Source organism: Rhineura floridana, chromosome 4 (assembly GCF_030035675.1).
Source record: "Rhineura floridana isolate rRhiFlo1 chromosome 4, rRhiFlo1.hap2, whole genome shotgun sequence".
Taxonomy (NCBI): Eukaryota; Metazoa; Chordata; class Lepidosauria; order Squamata; family Rhineuridae; genus Rhineura; species Rhineura floridana.
The window spans coordinates 117,469,809-117,483,322 of record NC_084483.1 but is presented as its reverse complement, the minus strand read 5'-3'; the positions used below and the strand labels follow the sequence as shown (position 1 = coordinate 117,483,322).

The 13,514-nt window shown below is 38.8% G+C and overlaps 1 protein-coding gene across 12 annotated transcripts in view; it reads left to right on the top strand.

Moving 5' to 3' along the window:
* Positions 1 to 13,514, top strand: part of SYNE1 (spectrin repeat containing nuclear envelope protein 1) — a 598,390-nt gene that overhangs the window by 582,131 nt on the left and 2,745 nt on the right. For 11 of the 12 annotated variants that reach the window (XM_061624165.1, XM_061624156.1, XM_061624155.1 and 8 more), the window contains 4 exons: positions 542 to 670; positions 1,156 to 1,368; positions 2,313 to 2,405; positions 6,426 to 6,484. In XM_061624165.1, the coding sequence (XP_061480149.1) occupies positions 542 to 670; positions 1,156 to 1,368; positions 2,313 to 2,405; positions 6,426 to 6,484 (494 nt within the window). The remainder of the gene's footprint in view (positions 1 to 541; positions 671 to 1,155; positions 1,369 to 2,312; positions 2,406 to 6,425; positions 6,485 to 13,514) is intronic. The other variant, XM_061624158.1, reaches the window with a different exon arrangement.

Below are 13,514 nucleotides of genomic sequence, written 5' to 3'. Positions count from 1 at the left end.
ATACTGCTGCATCAGATGAAAATGAATGACTGCTTCATGTTTAGCACATTAAAGACAGAAGGCCATCAAGAGTATGCGTTCCACACGAGCGTTCCACACAAGAGCGTTCATATGTTACATGCTGCACTTACATGTTGTGCATATGTAATCTACTCCCATCCTGCAAATTATGGTTTGGAGGAGCAGGAACAAGCTGTGCAGAAGTGCTTCCTTTTCCCCGCATATGTATGCTGAACAGGATGCTTTCTGATTTGCTGTGACAACTGAACTAGAGCAATCAGTCCAAAGCAAGATTCCAAACCATGGTTTGATTCATATTTACAGGGAACACTCAAAGAACAGTTTGTCAGTTCCAATCCAAGCAAATTGTGACAAAACTGGAAGTGTTTTGTTAAGTCATGTGTGTGACAGGGGAGGAAGGAGACTGTATGCAGACAACTCATTGTTTGGTGGGTCAGAGAATGTAAAATCTGAATGCATATATACAATTGTGTGTAGCACAAAAAACATTTGGCAGTAAACTTTCACCTGTTGCTTCTAGGATTTCCATGAGATGAGCCATGGTTTGTTACTGTGGCTGGAGAACATTGACAGGAGGAAAAATGAGATTGTCCCTGTCAATCCAAATCTTGATTCTGACACCCTGCAGGATCATCACAGACTACTAATGGTAAAGTACCTTTGCCCAAGAGAACAATAATGGAGAGAGAAAAGAGAGCATAGAAGCTAGTTTCTGGAAGTTATATTGTGTGCCTACGTCTTTGGTACCAACTGAGAAATCATATACCTGGTAATGATTACCATGGATGCCAAGTTCTTCTTGATTTGATTTGTAAAGCCATAAATCTGCTTTTAAAATATTTTCTTTATAGTAGGAACCAATAAATAATGACATCTTTATAGAAGGGGCAGAACTTATAAAAGAGTATGCCGTTCAGAACTTCAGACATGCTTTTAGGACAAAATGCTAAGCATTAATCCTCTCTTTTGGATATCTTTTTTTTTCTTTGCAACTGCAAATATATGGTGGTTTAGTTGTATTAGATTCCATTCCTCAGTAGTCTAGTCAGGAAAAGTAATGATTTTTACAATTTGAATTATATTTTGCTTTTATATATTAAAGCAGTAAAATGCCCCCAATTGCCTCCCTAACAGCAAATACGACGTGAACTGCTAGAATCTCAGCTGAAAGTGGCATCTCTTCAAGACATGTCCTGCCAGCTGCTAGTCAATGCTGAAGGCAAGGATTGTCTAGAAGCCAAAGAGAAAGTCCATGTCATTGGAAACAGACTCAAAATGCTCCTTAAAGAAGTTACGCATCACATTAAGGACCTAGAGAAAATCCTAGATATTTCAAGCAGTCAGTTGGTAAGTCATTCTATCATGTTCTCATCATAGCAATTTATAGTGACCAATCTCCTAATCAATCTAGCTTTTCACTACTAGGGTGCTTCCAGACAGGCGTTTTTTGTGGTGTCAGTATTCTTCATTCATGCAATTTTTTTTTGCAGTGCCCACATGACATCATTGGTATCAAAATGCCAACTCACATTTCCCCCCATTTAATCTGCATTTACCCTTTCCAATGGAAATACAATAAGTGAGGAGAAAAACTGTTCCCAGTGATCCATTTGCAATATCTCAACAACCCCCTTCCAAATTAAGCCTCCGTCTGGAAGTGCCCCTGGAGAGCCCTTTTTGATAGGTGGCAGAATATATTTTCCATCTCAACTATATATTCCTTGCTCTGCTACAACCTAAGTCTAACAACTGTTTGCAAAGTATTCCATATTTGCAGTATAGCCATAGCACTTCTAGCCTGCAGCTGATAGATGAAGTAAAATACGGTAAACCTGCCTCAGTTCTGAAAAGGTGATCTGAACGTTTTCCATTGTGTGTAGTGACTGTAGTCCCTATCCTTCTGTTGCTCCTGAATAAAAATATACTGCAGTGTACAAAGAATGTGATGAGTTTTCAGTCTGGCTAGTGTATCTCTCTGTGTAGAAAAACCATCTGCAATTCAAGTGGAATTTTTATTGAGTACACAACACCTTTTACCTTTTTTTAAAAACCAATAAAGAGCAACTGTTTTCTTGAGGTCGACTTGGCCAGATATAACACTTCCCTGTCCAGTGCAAGGTAGAGTACTTGCATGCATGTCTTTGTAAGCTACGTTGCATAATGTAACTTTGTTCCAAATTGCATGCAGATGGGCTCAGTTTTCAGCCCTTTCTCCCTGTTTGTGAACCCAGTTTTCTTAAAGGATAGGACAGTACTGTGCCCTTTCTAATCTTCACTAATTCTGAATTTAGGATCTGTCCTCTTGGTCATCAGCTGATGAGCTGGACACTTCAGGATCCCTTAGTCCAGTGTCTGGAAGGAGTACGCCAAGCAGACAGAGAACGGTAATGTCATACCAGACACCTTCTGCTAGCTCTTAGGTAGAAGCACCAGGTAGCTGTAGCCAGGTGAAAGGTCTACACCATCTTCCTCCTCCTCATAGGCAAGAAAGAGGCACCAGCCCAGAAGAGTTTTCCCTCCAACAAAATGCTGCTTCCCTAAACTTTCTGCATCTCCTTCCCTGCATGAAATCAGGATTATAAAATGCTGTATATAAATAAAACCAGGACTCAAAGTGTGGTAGGTGTATCATGATATGGCTGGCCTGCTGTCTTCCTTGTGTTGTGTTATAGAAATGGAAGGTTAACAAAGTCTGGTCTTGCCCCAGAACTGTTACATTTACTTGGTTTGCTTTCTATCAGGCCTCCTTTGTTGAAGAGCTTCGTCAAGAACCTCAATAACAGTCTTATGTATTGTGAAGTTTAAACTTATCAGATAAAGCACAAATAATAATGTTTAAGTTTAGTTTATTTGTGTGACACTTTTCCTCACTGAACGTTGCCCAAAGTGGCCGACAACAAGCAATGACTTATCATCAAAATACAAAACATTTGGAGAGAGAACAAAACAGTGGATGATATCCAATCTTAGTTGTACTCTGATCAGACCAATTCAAATCAATTGATTTCAGTGAGTCTACTCAGAGTGTGGATATCCATTTGTTTATTGAATATCACCCATTTATTACAAAGCATATCAATAAATTCAAATAAGGCAAGACATTCCAACAAACACAGTATAAATTAAATATTTCAAAGAAATAATCTAGAATTAATATACAATTTTGATTTTGTTTTGATTGTAACAGCCTGTAAATAAACAAAAGCTAACCCCTACTATAGCTGATCTTGCTGCACTCTGAGGGACCAGACAGCCTGGCTTAAATACAGTTCAGAGGTGATGTGGTCTTCTTAACAGTCTAGAAAGTTCACAGCTGGCACCCTCATCTCTCATCCAGAGGCTGACAGCATCAACAGAAAAATGTTGGGGAGGGCAATCATGGTAAATCTTGTTCCCCAGCCTCCCAGAAGTTCCAGCTGCTAGCAACCTCCAGATTCACAGGTTTACTGAGGGTGGGGGGAGAGATATGCCAGGAATGGAACCCTTGGAAGGTAGGCTTTATGTGGCACATCATTTGGTATGGATCAACATATGTTGTATGGGGCTGTGACTTCAGCCAAGCATTGCAAGCATGGTAAAAATTGTCTGAATTACCACATAGTGCCTCTTCTCCCAAACAGGCTTACCACCTAGTGCTGTACCCACACAAATGGTCCCTTCTACAGCAGGTACACAAAATTAATTGGGCCTGAGGGACATAATGAAGCATATGAGGACTGAAGGAAATATTGTAACATATTGGGGACAGCTCCAAAACATGACAGAGATGCTGCTAGTATATCAGTATTAGTCATAAGATAATGAGGTGGGTGAATCCCAAGGACACAAGAACACAATTATATTCTAGATATAAAATCCAGCATATGCGTGTTCAGCATGACATTGCTGTTCTTGGGTGGGAAAAATGACCTGCTTTGTCTTCCTTGTCTTTTGTAATGAAGGTCAAAGGGTGAGATCCAATGTAATTCAAGTGGTCCTCCACTTGTGCAACATGATTTCTCTCCTCCCTGTTACTCCCTGCAGACCCCCCAAAATCTGCTCTGAAGGGTAAGGGAATACTCCAGAGCAGATGCTTGGGGGCTGGAGAGGGGAGGAGAGAAACCAGAAGTCCGTCCCATTGTGCGAACGGACTTTGATTACGCAAGCAGGCAGATACCATGGATGGCACCCAAAAACTTGACCAAATTTATTGCAGCTGTTGCCCTTTGTTTTGTGGTGGTGCTAACAATGAAATAAACTTGTTTCTTCAGTTTGCTGCTGATTTCTAAGCAAAGAGAGAAAACAAGTTGTTTTCTTCACAACACAACACATTTTGGTTGCACACATAACTCCCTGACATACCAAAGGAGGTGATTATATTCCCCCTGAGGAAAAGCAATACCATTCCAAACACATATATGTCATACTTTTGTGTGAATAATAATAATTTTGTATTCTTGAATTCCTAAGTCTTCCCCCCGCCTCCTCTACTTGCCTTCTCCTTTTTTACCACTGGAATATAGTTCAAGCCAGTCCATGCGCCACTCTTCACTTTGAGTCCTGTAGTAGGGGACTTGGTTTTCATTCTTTTTGTTTTTGTTTTAATTTAATTATGATTCAGCTTTCCTTAGCTTTTAGAAAACTATGCATTTTCATTTGCTCTCATAAAAAACATCTGAGTTCTGTCTTTATAAACTTTATGGCCTCTTCAAATTGATTTCACTACATTCGCTAGTTTCGTTTAGATCCTAGTTTGAGAATGTAAAGGAACACTGGCTTTTCAAGGGGGAGATACACATGGAATCATGGCAATTTTGTTTCCTTGGTCATTACTTTTATTTTTATCTTTTAAACATTTCTAAAATATTACTAATATACATCAAAACTAGCTTATGAACATGAGAAGAGATAGCGGCTTACCATAGCAAGCAAACATTCACTAAACAATTATTAGAAATTTAATAGGTCCCATTTTAATGTTTTAAATCTGTACGTGTCACCTCGTAACACAACATTGTTTGGTTGGTTGATGTACGTTATCTTTTTCATCATCATTTATGGTGTACAATATAAGATGGACAAGTTCTCATAGGTTTAGCTTTAAAATTAACTCAAACTTAGTCACTTTTTCTTTTGTAGATCTCAAAAAAAATAATGGAGTGGTGTTTTTTTTAGTTTCTGGATTGAAATTCCAAATATATAGGGTGGTATCCATTGCCCTCATTCCATTAGTACAATGTTTTACGCTTGTGCAACAGAACTTCCCCCTGTTCTCCCCCCTCCGTGTGCACCCCATGACATCCCCAAATCTGCCCTGGCTGGACAGAACAGATTTAGAGGACACACGGGGGGTGAAAAGGGGGAGTTCCATTGTACAACTAGAAATCCTTGTTAACAAAATGAGAGACTGGTTTAGATACAAGCCATAATCTGCACTGAAACAAATCTGAAGTAATAACAATAACAAATATAGAGAGATGGATCCAGAGTTGCACTCGGTGGAGTTCCACTGGCACTGGAAGAACAGGTGAGGCAGCAATTTTCTCCAGTTCTCCCACCACCACCACCCGCCTCATATGTCCCATGAAAAACTGCTGTGGAGGGTTGAGGGGTCTCTTCTCTGGATTCCATTCACACAGAAACAAGTCTGGATCCAACTCATAGACCTTTGTTATTGCTGTTATTATGATGGACTAATAACACATTATTTAAGACTAAGGGAAGGGTGTATATTTTAGGACATTCATGTGGAAGTCAGATAAAATAATTTCCATGTGACAGTTTCTGCAGCTGAAGATCACCCAGATCACATAGATCACCTTCACACTACTGCCAGTAACCATCTGAAAACTCTGCTGGTTGTAGAGAAAGTCCATGTAATGTAGCTGTACTACATGTGCCTGCAGCAGCATCTATATTGCTAGGTAACTTTTGACTGGTCGAAAACTATATTAACAATGATACACCAAATGTTACTTGTGTGATACTGGAACTACAGATACTGACTCTCAAAACTGTTCATGCAAAACAAGAAAGGAAAACAATTTTAGAAATAAATATTTTTTTTAAAAAATAGAAATTTTTAAAGCATTAGCAAGCAAAATTGTAACTTGTGGATAAACATGAATACAACAAATTGCTTAAGACATTTTCCATACGTTTATTTGTAAAAAAATGCACTGCACTTTCTATGTATTGTTTTGTTGACTACAGTGTCATTTTTAAGTTCATGTTGTACATTCCATTTCATATTCAACTAGGAGCATAAAAGAAAAGCCAGTTTCCTTGATTCATGAGAATTAGTTACTTCATTTGATTTTTGTGTTTCCTTTGCTGCACTTTTTAATTTGTTTTTCATCAGTAGCTTGTCTTTATTTGCCTGGACTGAACATTCTTCTTTCTTTACCCCTGTTCATTGCAAACAGCCACGAGGCAAATGTAATGTCTCACAGCCTGGACCCTCTGTCAGCAGTCCACATAGCAGGTACCTTATTCTCCTGGTTTCTGCACTCTGTTCTAGAACTTCAAGAGGATGATGGAAACTGCCCATGATATGTAACTCTGCATTTAATCTGACCAAGAAAAAGACATTAAGCAGCTTAAGTGTAGGCTTTCTTCTACAAGTACCAAATTACACAAAGACAAAATATTTTTAGAAGTGGAAGCACTCAATAACTCAATAATATTCAGCTTTTGCGTCCAATTAACTTCAACCTACATTAAAATTATTTAGATGCATTTGATTGAATGGATGTTGATACACCATCCATGAGATTACAATTAAGATCCTACTGGCAGACCCATGCTTAGGTCCATGGCAAAGACTTTTATCATCCTCTTTGTTTCTAGTTGTTAACAGCAGGTATTAGACCAATACAGTATATCAGAATTCCTAAAACCTGCAAATCTGGAAAAATACACTAATATTCTCCTTGTTTATTTTTTACTTTAAGTTTGTAAAATTTAGTTCAGTTTGCGGGCTTTCAAATTTCATTACTCCAAGCACAATCCAAAATCTGAAATACACTGAAAATGAAGATTTGGCAGCAACACATTTTTTTTTCCCTTGTGAGACAGCTTCCTTGCAGATGCAAGATACTAACCATGGTCTAAAGCTTAGCAAGGTGCTTGCATTCACAGATTATGAGAGAGAGCAGCACTCCCCATCTTTGTGTAACCACTAGAGAGTAGACTTAACAGCTGTAGCTTTCACCTTGTGTCCAGCAACCTGTCTTCTCTGCAGCTAACAGTGCTTCTGCATTCTGTCATCGTCAGTGTGATATACGTGTGTGAGTGTAGGTATGTGTGTGTTTCACCTTTTTACCAATCAACAATTCACTCTGCCTTCTTGACCCTTTCCTTGTCTGGCATGAAATAAAGCTCCAGAAGATACACACACATTATACTCTAGGTCCTCGCCCAGTGTCAATATCTGTTGTTGTTTTTAACAGGAATCTGACAATACAGCGAGAGAGCAAGAGCAAAAAACACACCCTGAAAATGTAGTTCACACCCATAATAGAACTACTGTCTGTCACCCCTGTGGTAGAAACTTACTAGTGTCAGTGAAATCCACTAAAAGTTAGGAAGACTTATGTCCTATTGAAATGTGGAGCTAAAATGTGCACTTAAATGTCAGATGCCAGTTCATTTCAATGGGACTGACATGCCTAGCATTTGCTGGATAGTACTTTATTTTATTTGGACCTTTTGAGTCGTAACAGCATGGGAAGCCTGACAAAAATACATTTTATACAATAAATCAGCCATTCAAACAAGCATAGAATAAATCAATCATACAATAAATCAAGTGTACTCAAAACTTGATGGCAATTCCTTCACAAGCCTCATTTTTCTCAGCAAAATGCCATTATGAAATGAATGGGAGAGGAGTGGAAGGAATGCTAGGCAACTATCCACTTACTGCCATGTGTTACATGTGATGCCTTAAAATCTTGCACCTATACACAGCATGTGCCTTTTGAATTGTGCCACCTTGGCAACAAGTGACTGAGAGCAGAAATGTATTCCGTGCTCCCAAAAATGTGTGCCTCCTCTTTGCAATGTCAAAATCAGTTTGTTGAAGCCCAAAAATATATTAGAGGACAATACTCTGGAAAACTATTCGATTGCACTGTGGAGCCCAGAATAACATATAACACAAAATTAATCTACATTTCAATTATATAACAGTAAAAAAGGGCCTTATAATTAAAGCAAAATGTGTCAATAGCATTGATTAAAACACAAATAACTGGGCTTTTTAGCTGTTCCAATTTTACCTACACTCATGTCTCAGTCTCCCTCTCACACACAAAAACAAACTCAAATCCTAGAAATATTTATTGAAGGGGGATTACAATTATACCATTTTTTTTAAAAAAAAATAGGAACTACCTCTCAGTTACTTGTTGTTTTTGTCAAAGAACAAACTTTGTATTTCTAATGAATATGAGGTTGGGCATCCTTTTTTCACAAAGGGGAAAGATTGCTTACTGACTAAAAACAAGGTGTGTGCTATGTCTGACAAATATGTGAAATGAAGTTGGATTTGGGAAGATGAGAAAAGTTGCCTTTGAGTACATGGTACCAGCAGGGGCTGCTGTGTCCCCCAACTCTTCTATTCCCTCTTCCTCCACAAGCACACCTTCTTAGAAGATCTTGGGGTTGCAAGAGCCAGCCAGAGGCTCAGCATGTGCTTCAGCGCTACTTTGCAGCTTTAGGGCCTGCCCACGTTCTAACTGTGGCATTTATGCTTCTTTCTCCAGCACTATTTATTAACACATCTCTTAGCAGTACAACACAATAAACAATTTGTCATTCAGACAAGCATGGAATACAAATGAGTTTTGTACTGAATAGGGAAGTTAATCATGCAAGGAAGCCAGACAGGTTGCAGTTGATGTGTAATATGGCTTCAACTGATAAAAGAGTACAAGCTGTCACTGTGTTCTTTAATATTCTGACATGCCTCTGATCTGAGTACCTTGTGTTTGATCTTGCACTGGATCAGCAATCCTTTGTAGACTAGTCATATAAAAGGAAGCCAAGCTATTTAACCCACAGAATTTTGCTGTTGCAAATTTAAAAGGGCAGTGGTTTTAAATGAAAATTTGTCCAGAAGAAGCTGCATCTTTGGTATTTCAAGCTAAAGTATGGGTAATATCAAGCCACACAGAGCCTTCCATTCAGCCCTTCCTCTGGACTCCAGCTTTCTCCCATTGGTCTGTTTTTGGTGGCATAAAATAGCAACACTGACAGGAAACAATGCATATGTGGGAGTTCCCAGCGCTTCAGGCTAAGCAGCACATAGATGTGTTACTTATTTATTACGTTTATATTTTGGCCTTCCAGTGGATATGGTTATCCACCCCAGGGACACTGGGTTTTGTCAGGATACAATCAGAATGAATATTCTCCCCATGTCATGAGCAATTTAGCACACAGAAAAGGTACCAATGAAACATCCAAAACTATGCATTAGACTTCTAATGCCAGCAGTGGCAAATGGAACTGTGCACATAAAAGGGAGACTTTTCCTGCCATAGTCAACAGTATGAAGACCTTTCTTGAGCAGAGCTGTATCACTGGATTGTAGCCATGGACTTGAGTCAATATAGATATTTTATGTGATAAAAATGTTGGACATTAAAGTAATTGTGTCCTTTGGTGAGATGTGTTTACACTATAGGCTCCTTAAAAGAATTCTATTTAGTTATTGGCGCCACTGTAGTCTCAGAGCCAGTAATCTAGTACCACTTTTTAAAAACCTTACTTTTCATTCCTAATGATAATCCAGGCTTGAAGGATCATCTTGGCTTTCACCAAATAAAGAAAGGCAGCGGGTGTATGATCAGAGCAAATGGCTTGTGATCAGGAATCATGCCCATTTGCTAGCTGTAGCTTTGTTCATGACTCTTTTCCTTTGTTCAGCCATGTGCAAAATGTGCATTAATCTATTTCAGGTGAGAACGCTACCAACGTGACATTAGTGATAGGCAAATTAGCACAGCTGTTATGGGTGAAGATTGTTTTTTTAAAAAATAACTTTAAAGATGTAAGTCAAATCAAGTGTTTCTCTTCCAAAACTCCACAATAATTCTGCATTTCAACTGAATGATTGCAACATTTTGTAAAGAAAAGTTCACACAGAGCTTTGGATTCCCAAGCTTCCAACACACATAGGCAATTGAAACAGTAATCAAAGGTCTTCCAGAGCAAGTCCTCCCAATTGGTTGTTTAGCCCAGCATCCTCATATGAAGCCGCCTTATTCCAAGCCTGACTTACCCCTAAATGTCTACTTGATCTAATTTATTTATTTATTTATTACATTTATACCCCACCTTTCTTTTCATAATAGATAACCCAAGGCGGCTTACATATGGTTCCCAGGCGGTCTCCCATCGAGGCACTGACCAGACCTGACCCTGCTTAGATTCAGCAGGGAGCTGGCCTCATGTGCCTTCAGACCACAGCCTAATGAAATCCACCTCTGCCAGCCTATTATTAATGTACCCATTGATGTATAAATTCTTCTGACTCCATATAAAAATATGCCCCCTATACATTAAAAACAGACCTTTCAAATTGTTCCTCTAGAAATAGGAAATATACGACTATCATTTCAGCGGCTCTTACAGCATTAAAAAACCTAGCATGTGCATTACGGCATTCTATTTCTGATCATTCTGGGCCACTCTTACTAATTACAGTATTTCAGACATAATTCCTCTTCCTTTAGATAAGGATGTAAATTGCACATGGTTATAATGAATTTGGATGTTTCTCTTACAGAAATATTTATGGACTAGATGGGTGTTTGTTTTGTTTTTTGCTTTTTCAACTAAAATATTTTTGTACTAAAGCAACTACTGTCTTAAAGGCATCTTATTCCTTTCAGTTGTGCATTGTAATCTGGCATGAACTGATTCGTTTGGGACACTGGGATTTGAGCTAAGTGACAATGGTCATTTCCAGATGAAGCAAATATTGAGCAATCCTGATTGTTTTCACAAAATTTGAATGGAAGCTATGTAACATCACCATCGGTGCACTTTCCACTGTAATTTTCCATCACTTTTGTTACTGCAAAAAGTCTTTTTTTAAAAAAAAAAAGTTATGCAAGAGCTTTATTTAGTCGGCATTATCACAATGTATCCTTTTGCAGTGGGTTATGAAAATGCAAAAGACCTATAATGACATCTACCCATATTTATGAGAGATCCACATAAAAGTGCAACAATCTGGAAGTGCCGTTAGTTCCCATGGAGCTTTTCAACTCTGTAGGTCTAAGAATAATATTAAAAAAATGCAGACAGTTTGTCAAAGACTTACAAATCTTTGCTGCCATAAAATAAAGAAAGCACCACAATGATTAATAGTAGTTAAATATCTAGGCTCCATACAGAACACAAAAGCAAATGCGCCCCGCCTAAATAGGTTTTACAATCTAACATAGACAACAAATGCAAACTATAAATCGATGAAAACCTGGAGGGAGAAAAGAAGAATGCAGAAATTAAAGCCATAGTCTCTTAGTCACAGGCTAGCTTGAACAAGTTGATGTTTGTCCTTTTTTAAAGAGAGAGAGAAAATAAATCAATTAACCAAATATCATTGGAAATAAATTTCATAAATAAGAGAAAAGTTATTTAATAATGCCCCTGCACCCTCCAAAAATTACTCTAGACTCTCGAGAACAGCATGGAAGGTGGCACAGCAATTAAAAACACTGGATTTCATCAACTACCTAGAACAGAAACATAAAAGTGCAGCTAGAAGAAGAAAAACAAGGCAAAACAACCTTCAAAATCAAGATTATATGCAATTATTATTATTACTATTATTATTATTATTATTAGAATTTATATCCCACCCTTCCTTCCGAAGGAGCCCAGGGCAGCAAAACAGAGAAAGAGACAGTGATTAACAGAATTAAAAGTTGAAGATAAATTAAGGGTAGAAACACACTCACTGTTTGCTGGTTCCAGTGAGTCTCTTCCTCTCTCTTCTGAAAACCGGGGCACATGACGCTATTCAAACCCCGCCCCTCCCTGTAAAACCTGGTGGGAGCTGCTTGAGTGCGTTTTTTAAAAAATTCGCTTCTAAAAGATTTTACAACTGCTTGGCAGATAAACCCATCCTCCCTCCAGGTGTAGTTAATGGAAACTCCTTGATCCAGCGACTAGTGTGTTTATTGCCTAAGACTAAGAACAGAGTACTAGTCCTGCTATTTGGACCAAAAGAGAAAAATAATTGTGAGGCAGACACAGATTGCAGCCCCCCCATCAGCCACAGGAATAAAACAGCCAACAACTATTTGTGGGTCAAAATAGGCCACTACTTGAATTACAGCAAGTAAGTGGGTTAGCCTGGCAGTAGGGTGAGAATTCACTTTCATTTTTTGAGTGTTGGCCAGAGTTAAACCCCAGTGCAGAGCAAGCCAATGCACTTGAGGTCCCACTGGGCAACTAGTGGGGGTAGATGCATGTTGGATGTGGCCCGGCCCTCCCAAGCTGGGAGGTGGCCCCCACTAAAACCAAGAGAGGGTGAGTGAGGAAGCCAGCGCACAAAGAAATAGGCCGTCAGCAGCAGGATCTGAGGTCTTGAAAGGCCTGGGCCTGTCCTGTCCCCTTCTGTGAACTCTTGCTGAATTGCCTGGGACTATGGGCAGTCCTGCGAGACCTGGAACATGAGCAGGAAGATGATCCTCCATCTATTGCTGCTTGGGGCTGCATGGTGCCCCACACCAGTACCCCACAGTTACAGAATCTTTAAAACTCATTTTCTGACTTACAATAGGTCTGGAAACAAGGCCGATAAGAACTCAAAAGAGAGCCAGGTAATTTCTCCAAATCTGTGATCACACTCTCAAGCAATTTAGACACAAATTTTTAAAAGAAACAAAATAATAATTCGTGAAAACTTGTGAATCAAAGTTTTTTAAAAAATAGAGAAGCTGGGGTTGCAATAAAATACATGCTTATATGTAGATATGCCTATGAAGTTCTTTCAATAAGGGCTTAGAAAGGCTTATAAAATCTGCCTCAAAGGAGAAACAAGCTTTACAAGCTCCAGAATCCATTCCTAACCTGAATTAAGCTTTATCTACGAAGTGCATCACCAGGATTTCCAGCATTGTTCAGTGTCTTACATTTTTAATTACATCTTTATCTTGCCCTTTCTCAAAGTATCTCAGGGTAGCAAACATAGGGTTGTACTGTTTCATTGTATCAAATTTATATTACTTTAACACTGTGAGGTATGTTAGGTTTAAGAGGTCACAATTGACTGGAAGTAACCAATGAGTCTGATGACCCCAGTTCTCTCCACTCTGCATTTTTGAGCAAATCTGGAGCCACATCAGCAGTGCATCAGTGTATAGCAGTCTTGCCACAGACAAGCGGGAAGACAAATTGTTTTTAATTCATTGACTTTCCTTTTTTTTCAAGAAATATTTCCTAAGGCCTTCCTTTATGTTTATGTCTTATGCTTAAGAGCAGTAACATGCCAA